Source organism: Lepidochelys kempii, chromosome 2, assembly GCF_965140265.1.
Source record: "Lepidochelys kempii isolate rLepKem1 chromosome 2, rLepKem1.hap2, whole genome shotgun sequence".
Classification (NCBI taxonomy): domain Eukaryota; kingdom Metazoa; phylum Chordata; order Testudines; family Cheloniidae; genus Lepidochelys; species Lepidochelys kempii.
The window spans coordinates 70,035,530-70,060,818 of NC_133257.1; the positions used below are offsets into that span (position 1 = coordinate 70,035,530).

Below are 25,289 nucleotides of genomic sequence, written 5' to 3' on the forward strand. Positions count from 1 at the left end.
TATTTGCACAGTTCTACATTGATCTTCATTATTGAAATGGATACTTTTAGTACTTAAATCAGCCAAACAAAAGGGGTTCCCTATGGATGTGTTTGGCACAAAAAAGTTTTACTACCTTCTTTCTGTATACACGAAATGAAATAGTCATGATTATTTTGTAAAAAATCTGGTAATTCCAATTTGTTAGCTGTTTGCCTAGTTTGTACTCTCATGTGTTCACAATTGACTTGGTGCTTAGATTTTAATTTATCTAGTTTCATTTCACCTGTGAGGGTGTAACCATTTTGTGGGCTGGAGTAGGTTGTGGGGTTGAGAATCTGCATTTTTAATCTGTATAAAGACACTTAAAATGGAATGTTGAAGCACTCTTATACAATGGATTTCAAATATAGTAACTTTTAAAATCACATATTTGGATAGCTCTTGTGGTAATTTTATTTAGGATATACGGATTTTATTTTATCATTGAGTAACTTTACATTGAACCGAAGTGACATAGTTGACCAGGATCATGGTGATAACACTTTTCTTTCCTTTCTCTTTCCTCCCCATTCCCTTTGCTGTAGGTTCAAACCCGCAGTGCTGATGAACCTATGACAACATTTGTTGTCTGTAATGAATGTGGAAACAGATGGAAGGTAAAGCTTTTGTTCTCTTCTGTATATTGTGTAGCAGATGGTCAAATTTCCAATTTACTTTCTGGATTACAGAAAACCTGTTTGAGTTGTTAATCTTTTATTTTTCTTCTCAAACCAGTTTGATAAATTGTAAATACTGCCAAATACCTTTAACCAAGAAATATATTTGGAAGAGAAACTTTTATAGTTTGCAATTTTCGAGCCATTCAGTTACCTACGTCCATTAACTCAGTTTTCATATTTCCCTGTAGTCTTGTTTTGTCTTTCAAGTTCTGTTAAGGCTTACTGTAGTGTAAAATAAAGTGTACAGGATTTGTAAACACTTAAAACAGCTAGAATTTTAATCCAGAAAGATGTGGAAGAAAGCAAGATGAAACTATTTGACTTAGACAGTCACTTGTGTGACTCAGGATAGATCCTTAAATAGGATTCAGTAATAACACTTCTAAGCCAGAAGTTCAGATGGAGTGCAAAGTGTTGCTGTGCTGTGAAATGAATACCGTTCTTCATTTATTTTAATTTTTTAATATTTAATATAAAAAAATTACAGTGGACCAAGCTCTGCAATATACTATCATGTCCTGGATCAGTGCCAAAAAAGCACTGCTGGTCTTAGGAGTTGGTGACTGTTCAGGTCAAACACATTATGAACAAATAGAATTAGAAATAAATAACTGGAAAGCAAAAGTCCCAAGCTTTCCAACAGTGTGTAGCATTCATTTTTCAAGTATGTGTCGGTGTGGATCCCGCTCTGGGTGTGCATGAATCTCTGCACGTTAGACTGGATTTTTCTGAATATCCATGTCCCTCAGGGTTGCACAATACACTCTGTGGCTCCTCATGTTACCGTATGAGGGCATAAAAGGTGAGGTGTCTGCGACCCTCCTTCAATTACCTATTGCCACCTCTGGCAACAAGATGGAACCTAGCCAGTGTTCAACCTGCTAGACTTCTCAGAACACTCCATTAGATCTTCTGAGATTCTTCAGAACCATCTTCATTCTTTATTTTCTTATGCTAGTCTGTTTTCAGTGCTCGTCAAATAGAAAGCTGCTTGCAGCCCCTTTCCCCACACCTGCACGTGTGAATGCACACTCCCTGACTCCCACTGGACAGTAACTTGGCAAAGTGGACTCAAACCCCACAGTCTTCAAGCCTGGTCCATCCTGTGACGGTCTAATTCCTCTGAAAGTTTGGCCCAGCGGATGTGTGTTCTACTTGGGAGAGTCTTGCAGTCTAAGCAGGTGCTCAGTCTGCCTCTCCTTCTCTGAAAGAACTCACAAATCAAGGAACGCAAGGCTGAAGCTTCATATTCCGGAGCAATGTGTGAAAGTGCCATCACACTCAGAAAAGCTGAATTTGAAGATCCCTTTAATGGTCAAGCCGACATCTAACTGACAGGCAGGTGACGCTGAAGACCTCAGCAGAGAAAGTGGTGCCAAAGCCAGGCCTGGCATCAACATCAGCACTAGTAGCATGTCTGGCACTGAAGCCTGTCAGCAGGCCCAACATCAAACATGACACCTCAGAGGTTGAAACAGTGCTGAAAGATGCCACCCTGAATGGTGGGGAAGGAGCTCTGCTCTCTCATAAAGAGGAACACAGGAAGATGTCAGAAGGCAAGTCACACCTAGCATCAAAGATGCGGAGAAAGGAGCTGACTGTGGTGCAGTATGGCTCTGGTACCAGACATCACTCCTCCCCTCCCCCCACCCCCCGATATTCTTTCTAGCACCAGTAATACAGACGTAGAGCACACCCGAGCCACACACAGCATTGAGAAAGACATTTGCACTGACATAGTCCTCAGAGCAGAAACCGCTTTATGAACCAGTGCTGTTTGTGGAAGTGTACTCCTCAACATCCCCAGACCTTGCCTTTTCTCTGACATCTGGCAGAAACAATTTGTTGCTGAGATCTATGAGCAGTATCACCATTTAGAAACCAGAGAATCTCTACAGACCCCAATAACAGGCACGCTGGGATTGGCACTAGTACAGCCAACAACTAGCCAGCCCTCTGTGCTGAATACAGAATATTACTGTGGCCTTACTGGGGCTTTTGGGGCTCACCTTCTAGGCCTAAAGGAGTCAGTTACTGTCTTTGCAGAAGAAGGAGGAGGAGCCTTTCTCTTGCAGCTTCACTAGCAAGACCTTGGTCACTGGAATGCAGAGAGACATGACAGCAGGAGGCCAAATGACCCCTTTCGCTATCTAAAGGTGCCTTATCTTTGTCCCGGGAAAGACAGTAGCTTTGCTGCTGATACAGGCACTGGACAACTTCAAGACCTTTCGAGAGCTGGGTGCAGGTCATGGACGCTTTGGAGATTGAGATGCTTGATCATCCCCACTCTGCCTAGAGGTGGTTAAGACCTGGGAATGGTGCCATCACCACCAAGTGACTCCAATAGCTAAATGCCTCCTTGCGGTCAGGAACAACCTGGTAGACTTTTTTAAGCAGGAAGATGGTAACCAATCACAAGTGGTCATTGGAAATCCATCCTAGACCCAATATTTCACCAGTGTGGTATTCTCATCTGTTTGGCATAGCAGACGGTGTTAAGTGTGAGGATGTCTGCTCCAGTAGAGGTACAGACTCCGGGTCCCATCTGGACACCTTTCTGCTTGGTGGGTCTCAAGGACTTTTGCATGTCTTTGCACCAATCCCCAGGATCATGTCCAGATTAGGCAAGATAAAGCTACATTCATTTGCAAGATAAAGCTACATTCATGTACCTACTGGACAAGGCAGTTTTGGCCATCTGATCTGCAGATGTCCAGTCAGCCACTCCCCCGCTCCTTTTCCCTTCCCCCACGCAACATACACATCTTCCCATGGGTTTGGACATGCTATCACAGAACCAGGGTCAAACTTAAACCCACAGTCACTGCATCTGATGGTCTGGATGTAGGCTGTTTGAAAAAGGACTGACAGACTGCTTCCTGCAGGCCCGAGAGTTCCTTTTACAGAGTCAGAAACTCTCCAACAGGAAGACTTACTCCTTGATGTGGAAAAGGTTTTTCTTATGGGCAGCTTAAGGCAGTTGAGGCCTTAAGACCAAGGATTCTGGCCTAAGTGCTCCTCCTGAAGAAAGCAGGACTAGCCAGTAGTGCCTTCAAAGTCCATCTTGTAGCAATATTTGTGTGCTGCACTCAGATGCAGGCACACTTGGTGTTTTCACATCCTTTGGGATTGAGATCTCTCAAGAACCTTCTCCATACTTGCCCTCCAGTTAGAGACCCTGCTCCCATGTGGAAGCTTAATGAGGTTCTCTTATAGCTAGGGCCCTACCAAATACACAGCCATGAAAAACACATCATGGACCATGAAATCTGGACTCCCCCCATGAAATCTGGTGTTTTGTGTGCTTTTACCCTATACTATACAGATTTCGTAGGGGAGACCAGTGTTTTTCAAATTAGGGGTCCTAACCCAAAAGGAAGTTTCAGGGTGGTCACAGGGTTATTTTAGGGGGGGTCACAATGTTGCCACCCATACTTCTGCACTGCCTTCAGAGCTGAGTGACTGGAGAGCAGCAGCTGCTGGCCGGGTGCCCAGTTCTGAAGGCACTGCCCCACCAGCACCAGCGCAGACGTAAGGGTGGCAACGCTGTACCATTCCACCCTTACTTCTGCGCTGATGCCTTCAGAACTGGGCAGCCGAAGAGTGGCGGTTGCTGCCTGAGGGCTCAGCTCTGCAGGCAACAGCACAGAAGTAAGGGTGGCCATACCATACTATGCCATCTTGACTTCTGCGCTGCTTCTGCCTTCAGAGCTGGGCTCCCGGCCAGCCGCCGCTGCTCTCCAGCTGCCCAGCTCTGAAGGCAGCACCGCTGCCAGCAGCAGTGCAGAAGTAAGGGTAGCTGTACCACTATAACCTTGCAACCCCCCCCTCCCCCACCACACACACACACACACACATATATATCCTTTTTGGGTCAGGACCCCTACAATTACAACACCGAGAAATTTCAGATTTAAATAGCTGAAATCATGAAATTTATGATCTTTAAAATCCTATGACTGTGAAATTGATGAAAATTGACCATGAATTTGGTAGGGCCCTACTTATCGCTCTTAGACCATTTCTCATTTGAATTGTTGTACCATCTAGCCATGAAGTTTGGTCTTTCTTGTAGCCATCACATCAGTGTCTAGAGTCCGCCAAATGCAGGCTGTCATGACTAAACTGCCTTATACGCCCTTTATACTCTGGATGTGTCTAGGGTTCTGCTTTATTAAATCAACAGGACCAAGGCTGTCAGAATCTTTGTGGTCATATCCAGCATGTCAAAAGGCCAAGCCATCTCTTCTATGAGAATCTCAAGGTGGATTACCCAATTTATTTGTCTGTAATCAGTTGGTTGGCAAGCCTTGCCCTCTGAACATAAATGCATACTCCATTAAGATCCAACCAATGTCTCTGGCCTGCTTCAGAAATATACTGATCTCTGAGATCTGTCAGACAGCCTTGTGGAGCAAGCCCGCTGACCGTTTTTGAAACACTATGCACTTGACATGGCTGCCAGGGCAGATTCCAAGTTCAGAACAGCAGTACTCCAATCCATGTTTCACTGATACAGCCGAGATTCTTCACTTGCAAAATCTGGAGAAGATACTGCTCCCAGTCACCTACAGTGGGATCAACTCAAAGAAGAAATATACTCAAAGAAGAAAGCAGGTTTACTGACCCTATAGTAACTGTGTAGTTCTTTAAGAAGTTGTAGCCCAGGGGTGGCCAAACTGAGCCTGAGAAGGAGCCAGAATTTACCAATGTACATTGCCAAAGAGCCACAGTAATGTGTCAGCAGCCCCTCATTAGCTCTCTCCCCACCCCCCAGCACCTGCCACCCACCAACAGCCCTGCCGATTGGCACCTTCTCCATCCCTGCACCTCCCGATCAGCTGTTTCATGGCATGCAGGAGGCTCTGGGGAGGGAGAGGGGAGGAGCGAGGGCATGGCAGGCTCAGGGGAGGGGGCGGGGATGGGTGGAGTGGAGTGGGGGGCAGGGCCTGTGGCAGAGCCAGGGGTTGAGCAGTGAGCACCCCCTTGCACATTGGAAAGTTGGCACCTGTAGCTCCAGCCCTGGAGTCGGTGCCTATACCAGGAGCTGCATATTAACTTCTGAAGAGCTGCATGTGGCTCCGGAGCCACAGGTTGGCCACCTCTGCTGTAGCCAATGTGGATCCCACATCCCACCCTTTATCACCAATTTTTCAGAGTCCTCAGCTACACAAACTTCGAATTGTGAGGGGAATGAAGAAGGGTCATGGCCTCCCTGTTCTCTATGCCCTTGTCATAAATATAAAGGGAAGGTAACCACCTTTCTGTATACAGTGCTATAAAATCCCTCCTGGCCACAGGCAAAACGCTTTCATGTGTAAAGGGTTAAGAAGCTAGGATAACCTCGCTGGCACCTAACCAAAATGACCAATGAGGAGACAAGATACTTTCAAAGCTGGAGGGGGGGAACAAATGGTGGGTCTGTTTGTGTAATGCTTTTGCCGGGAACAGATCAGGAATGCAGCTTTACAACTGTCAGTAAGTAATCTAGCTAGAAATGCGTTAGATTTCCTTTTGTTTAATGGCTGGTAAAATAAGCTGTGCTGGAGGGAATGTATATTCCTGTTGTTGTGTCTTTTTGTAACTTAAGGTTTTGCCTAGAGGGATTCTCTATGTTTTGAATCTAATTACCCTGTAAGGTATTTACCATCCTGATTTTACAGAGGTGATTCTTTTACCATTTCTTTAATTAAAATTCTTCTTTTAAAAACCTGATTGATTTTTCATTGTTCTTAAGATCCAAGGGTTTGGGTCTGTGTTCACCTGTACAAATTGGTGAGGATTCTTATTAAGCCTTCCCCAGAAAAGGGGGTGTAGGGCTTGGGGGGATATTTTGGGGGAAGATGTCTCTAAGTGGGCTCTTTCCCTGGTCTTTGTGTAAGACGCTTGGTGGTGGCATACGGTTCAAGGACAAGGCAAAGTTTGTACCTTGGGGAAGTTTTTAACCTAATTTGCTAAGAATAAGCTTAGAGGGTCTTTCATGCAGGTCCCCACATCTGTACCCTAGAGTTCAGAGTGGGGAAGGAACCTTGACAGCCCTCATAAGAGCCCAGGGAAGCCAAGAGTGCATACATGGCCCTGATGGACACTGCTATTCAAAAAACCTCTAGTCTTATGTACATGAGACACATGGTCACTTAGAGATCCACACTGACTACAAAATTGCAAAACTAAAGTTGATCTGTAGGAGTGGAGAGTGTTGGGGAGCACAGCTCCTTTTCCTCTGCCTAGTATCCTCTAAAATGGCTTGTGGGAGCCCCATACCCATAGGATTTCCCCTCTTCCTTGGCTGGCCACATGAGGGCTTGCACGAGGTAATGCAAGAAAAAAAAATGGTCCAGAGCTTAGGGCATTATCTTGGGTCTCTGGAGACCAAGGTTCAATACTTTCCTCTGCCACAGACTTCCTGTGTGATCTTTGGCAAGTCACTTAGTCTCTCTGTGCTTCAGTTCCCCTTCTGCAAAATGGAGATAACAGCACTTCCCTACCTCACAAGAGGTGTTGTGAAGATAAATTCATTAAAGATTGTGAGGCAGCCAGATACTACAGTCACGAGGGCCGTAAAAGTACGCTAAGCAGATGGATATGAAAGGGGAACAGTCGGAGGAGCTGGTGCTCACCAATGGGGAGTGTTGCAAAGCTCCCCAACTTCCTAGCAGCAGATGGAGCTGCTGAAAGAGGAATAGGAGAGACATAGCCAGGAGATCCCTTTATTTGCATTCCTGTAAAGAGACTTGATCACCTTTCAGCTTCTTCTCCCTTTCAATGGAGAGGGCAAGAGGGCCTGCTACTGCCAGATCGCTGGTGGGTAATGGGGGAAGGGTTGTGAGAGAGCCCTGGAATTGACTTACACAAATTATTGTATTTTGGAAGCTTATTTCAAAAGTTTCTGGTGAGCTACAATGGCCCAGTGTAGTGAAGACAATACTATAATTAGGAGGAAAAAAGATCTTTCTTTACTTAATTGGGCCATTGTACAGTGAATTGTGAATATTAGACTTCTGCTTTTCCCTTAATTCTTATATTTTCTTCACCCTGTTAGGCTGTTGTACCACCCCAGAAGTGTATATTGTTTCCCTGCTAAAAATGTCAGCAGAAGAAAATTGGGAAAAATGCCAGGGAAAAGCTTCCTTTGTTTTGTGCCCCTTTCTGAAGTTTTATAAACTTAACATGTATTTTTTCCCTTTTATTTAATGTTAGGTCAAACCTACACTTAAAGGTATTTAATAACTTGCCACATCTAGAAATTATTTCATACCAATACAAATGGCTTCAGGACCAAATACACTTTTTTCTGCACTCACTGTGGGCAAGTGAACAGAAAAAGATTTTTCAATCCCTGTAGAGATTCTTGAATGTAAGCAAATGCTGTGACTGTAAGCAAATTACCACATTCTAGAGCAATGCCGACTTCTCTTCTTTCTTGCAAAGAACTAGAAATAAGCTGTATGCAGATACCTCATAAAATATTTCTTTTCTTTTGACAGTTCTGTTAGAAGAAACAACTGTCAAGACACCAGGACCAGAAAGAGGATTTTGTAATTAGCTTTAAGAACTAGGCCAGGCATGTAGGTTCCTGCAAACAAGAAACTTTTTTTTTTTTTTTTTTTTTTAAGCAGAATACATCCCTGGAGTTTAACCTTTGGTTTTTGACACAACTTCCTTAAATGCTTTCCTATAGTTAATAGTCAGTAGGGCCCAGATGCTCAATTGTACGGTGTATGTTTAAAATATTTTTTCATTTTTATAAGTAAGTTGACATTAAACTTTTATCAATAAACTTTTGGTAACTGAATTGTTTTCTTAACTGTGTGAACAACGTACTGTATATTTTTTTACAGTCTGAACCATACCCACCAGACATATTTTACCTCTCAATTATGTTAAAAATGTGTGAATGAAATTTGTGTTTGTTTCTCACCAGCATATCCCCACTAATTTTGTGGGGAGGAAGGACAACTAACTTCATTTTAATTATACCAAATCTGCTGTGGTATCTAAATTGCAACTTGTTGGCTCTGTCTGGTTTGTACATACCATTTATGAATTAATGCTTAAATTCAGATCATGAAGTTTGGAACTTTGTTAATGGATCTATTGACCTCTTCTGTTACAATGCTTGGATAAATTTGCTTATGTAACCAGCATTGATCAGTCCAATTTATTGTACTGCCCTAAAGCCTGTATATTACTACCACTAGATTTTATTTCTGGAGAAATGACTTAAATAGTTTGTTTAAATTTGATCTAATTGGTTTGTTTTGCTTATGTGTTTGATACCAGAGTTTATTTTAGACTTTGTAAATGAGCAAAGACATTTTGTAGCAGGCTGTTTAAATGGCAGTCAGTAAACTAGTTGATAAAAGGATAAACTGGTTGGGCAAGTAATATTACTTTACATCAATTCATATAAATGGCATTAGTTCCCTGTGAACTGCTAATGAACTTTATTTTGATATTTAGAATCATTGATGCCAGTGATCAAACCAGAGACCAGAATAAATCATTAAAGTTATGGTCTTTCACCATCCAGGATGATAGAAAGATTTGTTTTATTAGAATCTGGTTTTTGACAGTGCACCTTTTAAAACACTTTGCAAATGCTATTTAGCAAAGAGCCAGCATGGTTAGAGGACATAAGATTCTTATGTTTTGACAACCTCTATATTTATATTTATTTAAGCTCTGGGGTGGGGAAGGTCTGTCCAATCAGTGCGTGTGGAATTTGTGGGTAGTTGCAGTATGTAAATCCATTTAGTTTCTGGAGAATAAACTCCTTAACTGGACTGGGCAGGCAGAATTTTTCTTTTGCTAATTTGCTCTGTAATGGTGGAGACATGGTTTCAAATGAGGCAGCGTTAAATTCTGAAAACACTTAAGCTGTGAGACCCAAAAAAGAGTTTGTTAAATACTTTAATCTTACATTACAAATCAAGCTCTTTCCTGTTGAAAAAGAAAAATAGTCTATCCTTGTGGAAGGGAAAATAAACGTGGCTAAGAATTTAGTTTGTTATAGACACACCTGCTTTTAAAAAAACGGAGGAAATTATTCAAATGTTTCAAAGGTTATTGCATAATTTTATGGAAAGAATTTGGATTCTGCTTGCTTGATATTTCTGCTCTAATTCAGAAAGATATTTTTAAAATTAAACTGACTTGAAAAGTGAACAGAATAATCTACAATGAAAACTTAGCAGGACTGTTTTATTTATGTATCTTTGAAAATATCTTGAAATCTTTTAAGTTGCCTTATACAACAACAAAATGACTTTAATTATAGATCTTTAGTGTCCGTGTGTCTGTCCTTTGTTTTTGGGCACTTCTGAAAGGACAAGTCTAACAAATTGTATTAAGCAAATGTAGTCCTTGTGACTTGGGTGCCAGCTGGACTTTGACAGCAGTGGAAATCTCAGTTAGTTACAGAACAGGCACAGCATCGTGTGTACGAAGTTCCTCATGTTCTGTCTACACTCAACCTATCTCTACCCTTACATGAAAGGATAGCGTCCCTTGATAAGAAGATACAATAATAATTCACTTTCTATGCATGCTCAGTTTTGTGAAACTTCCCACAGGAAATCTGCAAATCACTAAAGCCAGTATCACAGTTCAGACTCTTGTAAGAACTGGAATGAGATATTCTTCATCTAAAGCCACAGCCAGTAGGTAGTAACAGTTTCTGGGACTAGATCCTGCAGCTACTTGGGCAAAACTCCCATTGACCACAATGGGACAAGTTAAGGACCGAGATAGGTTTCTGAATTAAATTGAATCATCCAGTCCCCATAAAGTTATTGTAGTGTGTGTTAGTATAAAAAATGTTCTCTTTAACAAGTTTGATACTGATGCTCACTAATAGTTTCAAACTTGGCTGTGTCTTTAGGTGAAGAAGTTAAACACAATTTCTCAGGGTGAATTATTAGTTTTTAAATTTCATATTAATGGTCATTCTTTGTGTATCAAAGTGCCCTCTCTTATTAGAAAGGACACTTAGATATACCATGCTACTGGAACAATTTTTTATGTGATTTAAAATGTGTAACCTACAGACATTTGCTATATTGTACTTCATTAGATTGTACTAATGAATTTGGAATTTAAAGTTCAGTCTAAAGCACAATGTGGATAGCATCAATTGATGTGTTGGCTGAAGGGGTCCATGCAATTTTAATATTGCTTAGCAGGTTCATGAAAAGAACACTCGAACAGTATGAATGTTTTGTGGGAGTTATTGGTATATAAAGTGCAGACATTTAAAAGCTAGTACCAGTGGAATAGAAGGTTAGTGCAGCTTAATGATGTCCTGCTGCTAGATAAATGCCAATGCAAACCAGCAATGTTTACTTTCAAGCCAGGATATATTGATCCTGTGATAATGGTTTTGACTTCATTTGTTCTATATAACTTGTGTAGATATAGATATACTTTGTCCTGGTATTTCTGAAACAATTATTGCCTACTATAACAATCTAATTAGTATGTCCTAATTCAATGGGACCAAAACTTGGCCCTTGGAAAAGGTTAGTATATTTCACTAGAGATGAGTTTATGCATAGTTATGAATAGTGAAACAAAATACAGGGAATAAGCTGTCTTTTATGTGTGATTTAATTAATCTTATCTAATCATATATAAAATTCAGTTAAAATGAAGAAATGCGACAGGAGGGTTTGTTTTAATCACACCTGAAACGAATGGAAAGTTTCCATTAACTTTTAATTTCCCAGGAAACTGACCAGTCTAGCTTAATTGTCCAAGTGAAATACACAGTTTTGAACTTTTTCTGATGAATATATCTGATCTCTCTAGCAAGCTGAAAGTGATCTAGTTTAACTTCTTTTGTCAGCTTGGTGCTTCTCAAAGGCCTGACACAACCAAATTAATACATAAGTACAGCATAGTCACTGATAGTCCAAGTTCTCCTAGTGCTACCTCACCAACATGCCTATTTTGATCTTTGGCAAGCGCTGAGACTACTAGCCAGCATGCCAGTTAATATGCAGTGTAAACTGAAACTATTAATGTGACTGTTGTCTTGTGCTCTGGATATGTCAATGAACTGGACTGAGATCTCTAATTTGACATAACCAGCTTCCAAATGTATTTTAGTAACAACTGGCAGTCACCAGATTTTGACTTGGACCAGATTTTAACCAGTGACCTAGAAGAGCTCTTTTCTTTTTAACTGAGTCAGCTGGCAGCACTGTTTTGCAGTGTTACTTGTTAAATGTTGCTTAAATCATTTTTTTTTCAAACTGACATGCTAAATGTTGTGTTTTTTATAGAAATAGATGATGGAAACTATTTAGCCACAGCTGTTGCTTACAACTTACCTTATATCAGGTCTTCTCCCTCGCTACTGAGTAGCAGCAAAACTCATTTTTAATGGGATTAACACTGAAAGAGCAAAACATATCTCCTGCATGGTGCATTGAACAAGCAAGGAAATTAGCACATGCCTGAATTTTCCCCCAGTGAGAAGGCGTTTAGTGTTTGTATCATAGTGCCCAGATGGGAGAACTGCTGATAGGCTGGAGAAAGAATACAATAGCTTTCATAGAAAAAGCAATGCAAAACTACCTGTATGAATCCCTTTTAAAGAGGTGATTTTTCACTCACCACCCTTCTGCTTCATATCTGTCTGCATTCATTCAAATCAATACATAGGAAACTATCACTGAAGGGAATTCTACAGTAAACTAAAATGTATGTAGTGGAATTACATTAAACTACAGTGTATTTTGGCTTAATTACTATAGATTAAGCAACTCCGTAAAAATGGATCTATAAATCGGTACTTAAAGGAAATTTGTTTTAACTTCTTCCTAGCTTTAGCTATGATAACTAATTTGGGGGCGTACTGAAATGCCATATGGTAATAGGTATGAGGCTTGGCAAAAAGCACTAGTCTGCACATACAAGTGCAATATATTAGGAATACCAGAAATGCATGTAGGAAGCTTGTGGAAGAATACTGCTTTGCTTTGAGACTTTCTGAGCCTGAATTAATGCCATATCCCTGGAAGCTTGTTTTAACTTGCTTTTGTATGAAGTATATGAATATCACCTCAGAAGTAAGCAACCCCCAAACAATCTGGCCTGTAATTTAGGATTTTCAATGTCTGTGAACACATCAAATGGCTGCTACTGCAGAGCTCTAGGGACTAAATACTGAAATACTAATTACCATTATTTGCATCTGCCTTTGCAGTGAAGAGAACACCACATGAGAATTCTTGTGCTTTATTTACAATTATAAATGCCCAGAAGCTTCCCTCTCCTAAATTCTTCAGCTTTTATAAACATGAACAGTATGAACTTAAAAATGTTTTCAGCAGACTCTGATAGTACAATAACACTTCTCAATAAGAGAATTTTATAGGCAGTATTATTCCAGCCCACTAGCTTCCATAAACTTGAGGTGGTTCTATTTCATTGCCATGAGCACATTGCTTATATGTATCAGGTAGCCACTCCAAGACAAACGCTATCTCTACTTCGTCCGTAGTGGCCAGGCTGTACTATTAGAAAATGTGAGGCTTCAGTCTAGTGTAGCCCAAGTATCAACAGCACAACTATTTCTACTGTGGCTGCACAATGGGGGGCGGGGGAGGGAGGGGTGAGAGCAGTCATAACTAACTGTTTAAAAAAATAAATTGGAGAGTTCTTTCTTTCCAGAGTGGTAACTTTAACTTCTCCTATAAGTTCATGTCCAACTACATTCTGCTATTGTAAAAATATGACTTTTTTAACATCTAACTATCTCCACATTCTCCTTTGCAAAGTGTCACTTAAGTTGATCAGAGGCTGCAGTTAGCTTGTGGTGTCAGAGCCCTCTGCAGGTTAAAACGTTGACAGTCCATATTAAAATATGCCTGAGTTATTTTCAGGTAGATATCCTATTAACTCTAAATTCCCTGTTGGTTGATGTAGCCCAGAGTTCCATTTCTGCTTTTTTAAAATAAATACATTAATAAAAAATACTATGCTTTGATGGATTTCTCAGATAAGGACTGAAGCAAATCCTTATAAATAGCAGAGTTCATAAACCGTGGGTAGGAGTCTCTATGCATTAAGGTGTAAATCTGGAGCTGTGCATCATCAAAAGTATGTTGTGATGGTTCCAGCATATTTCGGTTGATAACTTCCCTTACTCTGGAGTCCAGGCTGACCTGTGTATTAAAAAAGCATTCGTTGACATTGGTAATAGCGTGCACACTTTTCCAGCTCTACCCACTTAAAAAAGTGGATTTTTTGGTTTTTCATTTCAATCTTCACCCCTCAGACAAAGTGTAAAGGGTCTCAGATATACACAGGCAGAGAGAATTATCACTTCCAACTTCGGATGCAATTATCTCCTTGAGTAGTGGAATCCTCTCTCAAAGACAGCCTTACTTTAAACCATACAGTCTGAAATCATATTTGTGCTAAATTCTGATGATACAGCTGGAATTTTTGCTCTTTCTGCTTCATAGTGCAGTGAATTTTTAATTTTGTGTGACTCGCTTTTGTTTTCTTGGGAATAAGTGTTGTCTGAGGCTGAATTCATAGCAGCAGAATTAACCAGAAGGAAGCTGCAACCTGTAGAAATGTTGTTTAAGCAAATCCCTTTACTAAAGAGCAGGCAGAATTAGACATGAATTGCAAATAGTTGTATAATGGTTCCATATGTGAGCAATATTGTGAAAAGTTAAATTTCAGTGAGGTGGCAGTCTCAAAGATATTGTGTTAACAGCTACTAGATTTCAGTAGTGCTTGTGTCTGTACACAAGTAGTGCTTTTTCCACCACTGTGGCTAATAAGCTTTTGACTGATATTTGAGTTTATAGTCCTTTATAACAAGAAACCAACTAAACAAACTCAACCTTGTTGTAGTGTAATGTTCAGTGTATGAAATATTTGCCAATATCAGACTGGTAGATAGCTTTGTTAATTTTTGCTGTATAGCAGTAGTTCTTAAAACAGATTATATTTGAGCAATTCCTTTATATTTCATAGCAAATTACAGCGAAAGGTTTTAAACATTTTAAGGTCTCCCATTTCTTTTTTTATGCTAAGATTAAAAACCTAGCTTGTTTGGTTATTTAAGCAAGGACAATGCTCTTTGCCCTATTATGCCTAAGAATTACAGGTGTCTAACATCCGTGCTTTATAATACTACATCTGCTTCTTTGTCTGTTAACTGGAAAGATGGAGGATAGTTTCAACCATGGCACCTTGATGCCTTCACTTTCTAAGTCTCCATTATAGGTAGGCTTGGAAGGATTAGATTTTTATCAGTAAATGTAGATAAGCATCAATTTCACTGTTCACACAAACCAAAATTTCCATCTGATGATCTAAAGTTACAGATAGGCAAAGTAAGAAAAATGCTGCTTGACAATTTAGAGCTGTATTTAAGGAAATTATTTGAGCATAAGCTTTCGTGAGCTACAGCTCACTTCATCGGATGCATTCAGTGGGAAAATACAGTGGGGAATGAAGTGAGCTGTAGCTCACGAAAGCTTATGCTCAAATACATTGGTTAGTCTCTAAGGTGCCACAAGTACTCCTTTTCTTTTTGCGAATACAGACTAACACGGCTGCTACTCTGAAATCTGTCATTTAAGGAAATGTACTTTGTCTATTTTGATGTGTATGTTGACATTGTGTATTTTAATAGTTCTAAAGCTTTAGCTTTTTGAACCCCAGGGTCTGCCATCATTAAATAATTGTCTGACCCTGACATAATTTCCTGCAACTGTGAAATTGTAAATGGATAAAAATTGAAAAAATGCTTAAAACCCATAATGTTGCATAAATGTGAAAATGTAAAGAAAAATTAAGTTTAAAATAGATATTATCTCAGTTATAAACAAAAATCAAATTCTGCCAAGCCTAATTATTAGCAATGAATGTCATAAGACCTGTATCCCTTGGTTTAGCTGTCTTTGTCTTTATTTATGTTACAACCCACTGTGCAATGCAGAATTAAAGAATGAGCTGTGGAGGGACACACACCTCTTTTGGAGAAAGGATAGAAATATAATCTTCATAGATTAACCTTGCTTTTTCTTCTATGACACTCTTGTTGGATTCCTGCTTTAACTCCTCACAGGCCATCCAGAAAAGCATGTTCTCTTCACTGAATTCTGTTCGGAGGAACTCCCGGAAAGCATTTCTGCCCGCTGGAGTGATCATTAACTTGTCAAATGACTGAGCCCAGGCATTTACTTCTTCAAGAGTAGGAGTGGGACTTGAATGAGAGAATGGAAAAGGAGATATTGATGCTAGTTACTCAACATTCAGTCACTAGACAAGGCATTTGCTCTCACTGAAAGAAAAAAGTGAGCTTTACATGAGTCTAATGCATGGTAGGTTGAACTGTTAACTGATACTCAATATTATCACCCTGCTGTGAAGCTCTAGTAAACTTAAGGATCAGAGGATTGTGGAAGATAAAATGTGATCAATGAAAATGATCACATGTGAAAATGTTCTGATGACTTACACTAGCTTTATTTTAAAGAAATGCGTGAAGTTAACGTACAACAAAAAACCTTTATGCAACCCCTGAACATGTTTTCTAGGTTTCAAATGCACAGTTGTCTTTTTGGTTAGTCAGTGTCACCATTATGGTAGAAATATGCATACAGTGAAGGCCAAGACATTAATACGTTTATAGCTGTTACCATCAAAGCTACTCTCCTGTGCTGGTTTGTATAGGCCCTTATCATAGCATCTGAGCACCCAGGAAAGGATAGTAAAAGTTAATTAGTTGCCTGACTAGTGATAGGATCTATATTCTCCCTTGTTTATTCCTCCTTATTTAAAGCTGGGAACTACCAATTGGGTTGGTTAAGTTTTTCATAAAAGTTATGGAAATAAGGGAGGAAAAAATTAGACTTGTAGGAGAATGGGAGATTCCGTCTTTACTATGTTGTTGCTATTGTACCACCATACAGTGTAAGCTATCCCGATATAGAATTTTTTTAAAGAATGGGCTTTGGATCAGGCCATGAATTAATGAAAGGTTAGAGTGAGAATGTTAGTAACATTCAGCTAGAGATGGCTGAGAATTGAATTTAAACAGAAGGTGCATGGATGGCAGCAGGGGAGTCATTTGTGCATTTCAAACCATTTGTCTTGCAGATTTAGCTGTTACATATATAAATGCTCAAAGAAAGGATACCTTTCCTCACAGTTTGGAATACTCTCTGCTCTGAGTTCATGGGAAGTCCTCCTTGTTCTCTCTTCATCTTGATTCCTAACAGTAAGACTGCAAGGTAGCAAAAAGATAACTCAGTCAAGTTTATACAAGGAAGAGCTTGAAACAACATCAAATTGTTGATATTTAATATTTTACACACACTTGGTTTACCTTACCTAAAATGGATAGAAATTACCTGTACCCTTTTATTTCATGATTCCCCTAGTGCACTAGTTTTACATTGGTGTAAATCCAGCCACCTTAACAAAGCTACTCCAGTTGCCTGGAGAATTTGGTTATCCAGTGTAGTTTCTCAGCACAAAAGAGGGAGTTTGGTATAATGCTTCAAAATGTAAGGTGCAATCCAGAAAACACTGAGTAGCTCTAGCATTGTGGAGCAGCTCTCTGAGTGGGGCTACTCATGGTAATAAAGACTATGCTTAAAAGTCTTGACATAGTGTGGCCAGCATTGTAACTGGGACTGTTCATGGTAATAAGCATTAAACTCAGTATTTGCAGGATTAATATGAGGCTTAAATACATGCCAAAGTCTCCCCACCTAGGCTCATTAAAAGCTCTCTCAGCACCTTTCAGTGGAAGCAGGTGGCAAGTCCTGTTCCTGGTCAAATTCCAGTGTAGTAGCTCACTTAAATTCCCCAGTGCATTCAGTTAGAGAACCTATCCTTGTTTCTAGACCTAAAACTTCCAAAGCTTGTGTATTTTCCTATTCTGTCTTATAGGGGAGGGGAATAAACTGATCTCATTCTCTCTTTGTCTGTAAAAAGCACTTTTGGATTTGTCAGGAGAAAACAGCACCAAATAAATTGTAAGGTACTATCCATAGTGTAACTGGATTTCCAGGCTCTTACTACACCTGACAAACCAGGGAGCTTCATAGAATTTCTGGAGAAAAAATTGAAATAATTTTCTTGGTTTATCTTTAGCTCCATTATATGAAAGAAAGGTATGGTTATCACTTAGGTTCACCTATTTCATTTGCTCACTTCCTTTTAAACTTATGACGTATCTTACCTCCAACTTTGCTACCTGAATTAGTTCTAACCTTTTCCTCCCTCAAGCATTTGTCTATAGTGTGGGGACACCTCCCTGCAGGTCTGTAGAATTTAAAAATGTTAAAGACCAAGCAGTGCAGGTGAAGATTGGGAAGGAGGAGAGATGCTTTGTCTCCTACAAAGTAGTCCACACAGTGAAAAGTGGAGAACCTTTGCTTGAATCAAGTCAAGTACAGTTGGTCACACTACTCACTGCAGCTCATTTTGTGTAATGCCTTCAAATCACTGAGCTATAAAGGAAGCGAGCAGCATAATTATAAAAGAACTATAATATCACCTTATCCCCTGTCTCAAGATGATTTAAAGAGGAGTCTGGGGGGGGGGGGGGACAGAGGACCTAATAGTGACCATTGACCCTGTTTTTTTTTTAAAGTTATGTTTTCCATAAACAGAATATGCTTCAGCGTGACATATTTTAGACGGAAGGAGACACAAGAATAAATGTCTCCATAGGCTAACATTCTGCCTCCTTCGTAATATGCAATATTTACTACGCCTCACAAAATGGTAGTTATGCCTGCAGATAAGAAGACTCCCAAAAAATGTAAAAGTGCAAAGCAGAGAGAACAAACTATTTACATAGCTCCATCTATCGCAGGCTCCAAAAGGATAACAAGTCTGTGACTTAAGTTATAACTGCATCACACACTTTGGGCATCCAGGCATTGGGACTCATTTCCTGGTCCCATAATGGTTCATTCTCATTCTAGTATTCAAAGGGCCATGAATAGTGAAGTCTCTGCTTCTCAGCCACATGACTCATGTGGACTGTTATTTTTGTTTCTATTCATAATTTTTCAGTGGAAAGCACTTGAGCTATTTTGAGGAAAGACATTTTGTGAATAGGGATTATAAATAGAACATTTAATTGCAGTTTGTTTCCCCTTCCTTGTTACTATAAAACAGTTCTCAGAAAATTATAAGTGATTTTAAGGCAGAGAAAATCTGCTTTGTTTGTAGCCTGCACCCAGTTCCCAGGCTATTCTTAAATGCCAATAGGAATTTTAAGTGTCATCAAAATTGAGTAATTTCAACACCCCATTGAGTAAATAGCTTGCTTTGTAGCATTTTAACACTTATGCTGCTTTTTCCGGTGCCTGACAGAGTATCAGATAAAAGAGCGGAGGAGGAGTAGTTATCAACAATTCAAAGGAAATAATGGGAAGTGAAGTTTATATTAATCCATTAAGTCAGTGTTCAAGAAGTGCTTTTATTTCCTTTTTCTTGGGCAAGCTATAGTTATGGGTGTATCTTATTATGTATTCATCTATGGGTTAAAACCATCCTTGAGTCTTTGATCTTACCAGTGTTTCACAGCTGTCATACACTGGAAGTTGGAGGCTCATTTAGTCAGTGGGCTGTGGAAATTATTCAGTTGGTAGAGTTTTCTTAGGACCAGATCCAAATGTCTCTCAAAAGGGTCTTCCTTGTGAAATTGTCTACGCTGGCAAGTTACTGCACAGTAAAGCAGCTTTCTGTGGTGTAACTCCTGAGGTATACACACTGCCAAGCCACTTTGTGCTCTGAAACTCCTCAGTTGCAGCATTGCAAAAAAACCACCTAGACAAGAGTCGTAAGCCTTACAGCCCAGAGGCTCCGTGCTGTATTAGCAGTGTAAACACATTACAGGGCAGAAAGCAATCAATTGGCCTCCGGAAGTATCCCATAATCCCTCAAGTGTCCGCTCTGCTCATTGTTTTGAACTCAGCTGGCTGCCCTGAAGGCATGCACCCTTCCCCTTCAGAGAGATTGCTGTGCAGAGAGCTGGGGCTGGTGGCGGGGTTTCCCACTCCCCATGCCTCAGGGCTGATTGCTTCCTGCCACTGTCTGAAGTTACAAGACAGTATGCTGACACTCTCTGTCCCACGAAACACACTCTTTCCCCCCTCCTCACACACACCCTGTCACGCACTCTGCCCTCACCTGCACCTCCCCCACTTAAGTTGAAAAGCAGATGGCAATGTAGTAGGATGCCCATGGAATTGGGATTGGGAAACCTGCATCGTGTGATGCTGTGCCTGCCCCATGAGGCATTGAAAATCCTTCCCAAAGCACCCTGCGACCAGTTGAACAGGGGGATTGTATTGAAACTTCCTTTTGCTGTCATTTATTATACTATGCTATAAAGGACCTCGCCCAATGGATCCCCAACCTGGTTGGCCTCTAGGCACTACCACGATGTAAAAGTTGAAAAAATATTAAGTATAAAAAGTAAGTGTTAAAATATTTCCATATCCTCTGATAACTTGATATAATTTCTGGACTCCTTTTCGCTGATTGCAGGTGGATTGATTTGATAGCCAATATACTTATGTTCTGAAGTCAGGTGCTGTGCAAACACAAAAAATGATTTTTATAGGTTATTTTCTCAGTTTGACATAAAATATTAACAGCACAATTCCCATTTATAATAATTAGAGTTGCTCAGTTAATGCTTTATACATGCACCAAAGTCCTTTTGTAGGTTGAAGTAAATTGGTGCAACAGAGAATTACTTCTTCACTAGATGCAGCCATGTATTCTGCTTAGGTGTGTGTGTGTCCAGAACACACGAGCCAGAGCATTTTGCCTAGTAGTATCAGTAGCAGGGCGATGCTTGCGCCTCGTGGCCATAGCCCCTTCTCTGGCTATATGAGGTGGTTCTGCCCTGACCCCCTCAGTTCCTTCTTACTGCCCCATGGCTGGAGTCAGAGTTCTGTGTGGTTTTCACCTCATCATCCCTCTATTTTTAGTGACTTTTCTAGTTGTATATAGTTGGGGCAGTGTTAGTTAGATTTAGTGTTAGCTGTAGTTTAAATATTTCCCTGGTGACGCCCTCGCCAGGGTTCAAACATTCCATCATGTGGGGGAGCGATCGCCAATAATGATCCCCCCAGCTGGTGCTTGTTGTGTCCAGGTGAAGCCCACATCAAGGAGCAGTGGTTGATTTGCAGATTGTTCACCAAATGGACGAGGGTGGTGAGGGATCTTCATCTGAAGCAGCACTTGCTCTAACAGGCCATGTGGCCTGCTTTGGCACCAAGGCCCTTGTCAAATTGGAGGTCACCTTTGAGTTCTGAGAGAGCTGCCACTTTGTTTCCTGGAGCTGGCAACTTGTCCAAAGGAGTTATTCCCTGTCGAGTGCCTTGAGGAAAAGGTTGACAGGACCGACTGAAGCTGCTTCAGGTCACATGGGGACTTGTCTCCTTCCTCCAGAAGGAGCACAGATCAGCATGGGTCAAATGCTGGCGCACGGGACAGAGCAGGTCCTATCAACCGCTCCCCAACTGCTCTTGTGCAAGGAGGGCAAAGATACCATCTTGTTGACTCTGGTTCCAGCCCTGGGGCATCCACTGAAACCAGGATCAATGAGGGCAATGCCGGCACTGGGTGTTTCTGTGTCAGCGGCATATCAGGCAGCAACAGACCTCTAACTTTCTGTCCCAACGTCACCCTTGGTCCAGGCTGCATCCTTTATAGCCCCATTGGATGGGCGGGCTGCTGACCCTGTGGGTCTGTCTGCACCATACCCTGCTGTTTCCCTTTCACAGTCAGTGGAAGTGGGGCTGTTGCTGGGCTCAGCACCAGGGACCTGCCTGACACCAGGACTGTCTTTGGCACCGCTGCAACTGGTGCTGCTGATGTTACTGTGGTGGCACTCACCACCCTCCACTTCGGCACCATCAGTTACCTCAGTACCACTGCCAACTTTGGGGTCAGTGCCGCTTCTGGCACCGCTTCTGGCTCCATGCTGCCAATACGGTTTCCACTGTCAGCCAAGCTTTCCCTCTTTAGTCTGGGTTATACACAAGTTGGACCGGTTGCTTGCACCCTCAGGGCTGGCTCCACCTTTATTGCCTGTAGCCTGGAACTCTTCAGCGTCCAGGTTGGGATCTTCCTCCTCTCACTTTCCATTGCTTGACCCTCATAGGGGGCTGTTCATGGAGCGCTATGGGTACCAGGATTGGCACTCATCTCACTGTTGGGACGGCAGCCCCTGGCCTAGTGTCTACAGGCCATCAATGCCTTATATGTACCAGTGACTTCCATGGAATCCACAGGACAATCCTCAGTCGTGGAGGCCCACTCCTCATCTCGCTTGAAGGTGAGCTCACCGAGCAAGTCTGTGGTGGTGACTGTCGATCTGTCACAGGCCCAGGCACTGGTGATCTTTCCCCTGAAAGAGCCTCCAGAGTTGTCCCGTGTAGGTTCATCAGTCCTGGGACAGGATCCAGCTCTGGCACAGTTAACTGCTTCATCTTCATCCTTGGACAATTCCACAGTGCCTGGCTCTTCCTCTCCTTTAGTACAGGAGGATTTCAGGCATACCAAGACCTTTTGCAGCACTTGGTTGCATCCCTGGAATTCAAGTGGCGTTCCTGCAGGAGAACGCCCATAGGTTAGTGGATATTCTGCAGCCATCTGTCCCTGGGAGAGTAGCCCTCTCTATTAATAATGTAGTCCTTGAGCCTGCTGAGGTCCTCTGGAGCACACTGGCTTTGGCACCACCTGCAGCAAAGCACATGGAGAACCTGCTACTTCATTCTGGTGCAGGGGTGTGAACGTTTTTACTCACATCTGTGCCCAGATTCCGGGGTCATAACCGTAGAGAATAAGAGCCCAGCAGGGCAGCTTTAAGACCCATCCCGAGGATAAGGACTCTGAATGAGTGGACCTGATGGGCAAGAATATTTACACCTCCTCTTCCTTGTGGATTGCTAACCAGCAGACATTGCTGTCCCAGTACAACTTTGTGAACTGGGTGGCTATGTCTAAGTTTGCAGATCAGCTGCCCGAAGCCGCGAGCGAGGAATGTCAGTCATTTGTCACTAGAGGCTGCTTGGTGGCTAAGACACTGTTGCAGTCCATGCTGGACATTGCAGATACTTTTGGCCAGAGTGATGGCCTCGGTGATAACCATGAGAAGGATTTCCTGGCTGCGGAATTCAGGCATTGCTCCCCATGTGCAGCAGGCCATAGAGAATTTACCCTTCGATGACCAAGCACTATTTTCAGCCAAGATGGATGAGACTCTGAACTACTTCAAGGGCTCTAGGGCTACCTTCTGGTCCTTGGGGGTGTATACATCAGCAGTGCAGAGGTACCACTACGGTGATCAACAGTAGCAGCAGCTGTCCACGGTGCACATTTGGGCAGCCTTTCCTTCCCCACAAGACGGTGGGACTATCCCAGAAAAGGGCATAGCTCCCATAGGAGGAGAAAGTCAGGTCTGGGGTTTGGTCGGTCCACACGAGTCCTGCAAGTACCCATTTTGACTCCTTGGCTCAGAACAGTGTTCCAGTCATTGCTCTGTTCTCCCCATTCCCTCCGTTTGGGGACAGGCTGGCCCATTTCTACAATACTTGGGGCTTGATCACAGGCAGCTGGGTCCTAAGCACTGTCAGATCAAGCTATGCAATCCAGTTTCCCACCATCCCTTCCTGCCCCTCTTCAGGGACCCCTCTCACAAGATATTGCTCCTCAAGCAGGTTTGTGGTCTACTGGCTTTGGGAGTGGGGGAGGAGTTCCACCAGAACACTGGAATCATAGGTGCTATTCCTGATACTTTCTGGTGCCCAAACCCAGGGGAGGGTTAAGACCCATTCTCAACCTTTACGGTGTCAACAAAAATATCAGATACATGAGGTTCCAAATGATCACTCTATTGACTATCATCCCCACGTTGTCTCAGAACAATTGGTTTGTTGCTCTGAACCTTCAGGATGCCTACTTTCATGTGGCGATTTTGCCAGGCCACAGAAAATTTCTTTGATTTGTCACAGCAGAGCACCATTTTCAGTATACAGTGCTTCCATTCGGATTCTCTTCTGTCCAAATGCATGGTTGTCATGACAGCATATCTCAGAAAGAAAGAAATCCATATCTTCCCATACCTGGATGACTGGTTACTGAGTGACAGGTCCAGAGAGGAAGTTCTTTCTCACATTGACATTATACTGCACTCCCTCAGCCGTCTGGGTCTCATCCTAAACATTGGGAAGTCAAGCATGGTTCTCACTCAGAAAATAGAGTTCACTAGGGCCCTAGTACATTCTACGAGTTTGAGAACATTTCTGCCAACTGGCCATTTTCAGGTAATTCACCATCTTTACCTCAGTCTCCGGTCTCAGCTTTCCATGACAGTTCAAATGTGCCTGAGGCTCTTGGGCCACATGTCAGTTTGCATGCAGGTGGTCCAGTTTGCAAGGCTGTGCCTTCGGCCTCTCCAAATGTGACTCAGGACTATTTACCATCTGACTCTTCGCCGCCATCTTTCTCAACTGGTCCTGGACTCCTTGCAGTGGTGGATGTATCCAGAGAAGGTTTGCCAGGGTGTCCAGTGGTTACCAACCAGATCTCTTGTCACTGATGCTTCTCTGATGGCTTGGGGAGCACATGTGGGGTTGCTGAAAGTTGAAGGTCTGTGGTCAGAGCAGGAGTGCTCACTGCATATCAACATGCTGGAGCATTCAGGGAAGATCAGTCTTCTCCATTGCCATGGTAACAAGATTCTTAAAATGGTTTCTTCATCCTCCGGTCTGACAGCCAGTTCCTCTGTGAGACTTTAACACAGTCCTAGCAGATTTAATGGGACCTCCATTTGAGCCTCTGGCATTTTGTCCCTTTCCGCTGTTGTGGAAAGTGGAGTAATAACATCTGCAAGGTGAGTGTGAGAGTTGCAGGTTCTGATGGCAGAGCCTCCTTATACACAATTATCTGAAGACAAAGTGACTTTATGACCACATCCCAAATTTTTGTTTAAAGTGGTCTCTCAGTTTCATTTGAACCAGGCAGTATATTTACCTCTGTTATTTCCTATTCCACATTCATCTCATTAGATGTCAAGCGATGTCTAGCCGCCTATCTGGACAGGACTAAGGTGTTTCATGTTTTGCCTTGCCTGTTTGTGTCATATGCAGATCCTATGAAGAAGCAAGCAGTCTCTTCACAGACTATCTCTAAATGGGTAAGATCCTGTACCAAGACTGCATATGAAACAACTTCAGCTATGCCTCCTCAATAGGTATGAGCTCATTCTAAGAGAGCACAAGCTACGTCAGTAGAGTTCCTGAGTGACATCTCAATATTGGACATATGCAGGGCTGCCATATGGTTGTCCATACATACATTTATGAACTAATATGTCATCACCACAGCTTCCAGGGTGGATGCAGGTTTTGGTAGGGAGGTCTTGCAAACCGTGTTTAGGTAGACTGAGCCCAGCCACCCAGAGTTCTGTCTGTGAGTCACCTAAGTGAAATACACAGCTGCATCTACTCAAAGAAGAAGAAATGGCTACCTACTGTAACTGTGGTTCTTCAAGATGTGATGCAGATGTGTATTCCA

General features: G+C 42.0%; 2 protein-coding genes across 13 annotated transcripts in view; one reads left to right on the top strand and one right to left on the bottom strand.

Annotated features, from left to right (window-relative positions):
• TCEA1 (transcription elongation factor A1) overlaps window positions 1–8,496 on the top strand; it is a 62,155-nt gene extending 53,659 nt beyond the window's left edge. For all 3 annotated transcript variants that reach the window (XM_073331154.1, XM_073331155.1, XM_073331156.1), the window contains exons 9-10: window positions 567–638; window positions 8,189–8,496. In XM_073331154.1, the coding sequence (XP_073187255.1) occupies window positions 567–638; window positions 8,189–8,197 (81 nt within the window). In that variant the 3' untranslated portion in view covers window positions 8,198–8,496. The remainder of the gene's footprint in view (window positions 1–566; window positions 639–8,188) is intronic.
• Window positions 8,497–12,420: 3,924 nt separating this feature from the next.
• Window positions 12,421–25,289, bottom strand: part of RGS20 (regulator of G protein signaling 20) — a 72,717-nt gene continuing 59,848 nt past the window's right edge. For 4 of the 10 annotated variants that reach the window (XM_073331161.1, XM_073331159.1, XM_073331160.1 and 1 more), the window contains exons 3-5: window positions 16,873–16,959; window positions 15,702–15,936; window positions 12,421–13,873 (exon numbers count right to left, since the gene is read on the bottom strand). In XM_073331161.1, the coding sequence (XP_073187262.1) occupies window positions 13,685–13,873; window positions 15,702–15,936; window positions 16,873–16,959 (511 nt within the window). In that variant the 3' untranslated portion in view covers window positions 12,421–13,684. The other 6 variants (XM_073331166.1, XM_073331162.1, XM_073331163.1 and 3 more) reach the window with 4 other exon arrangements.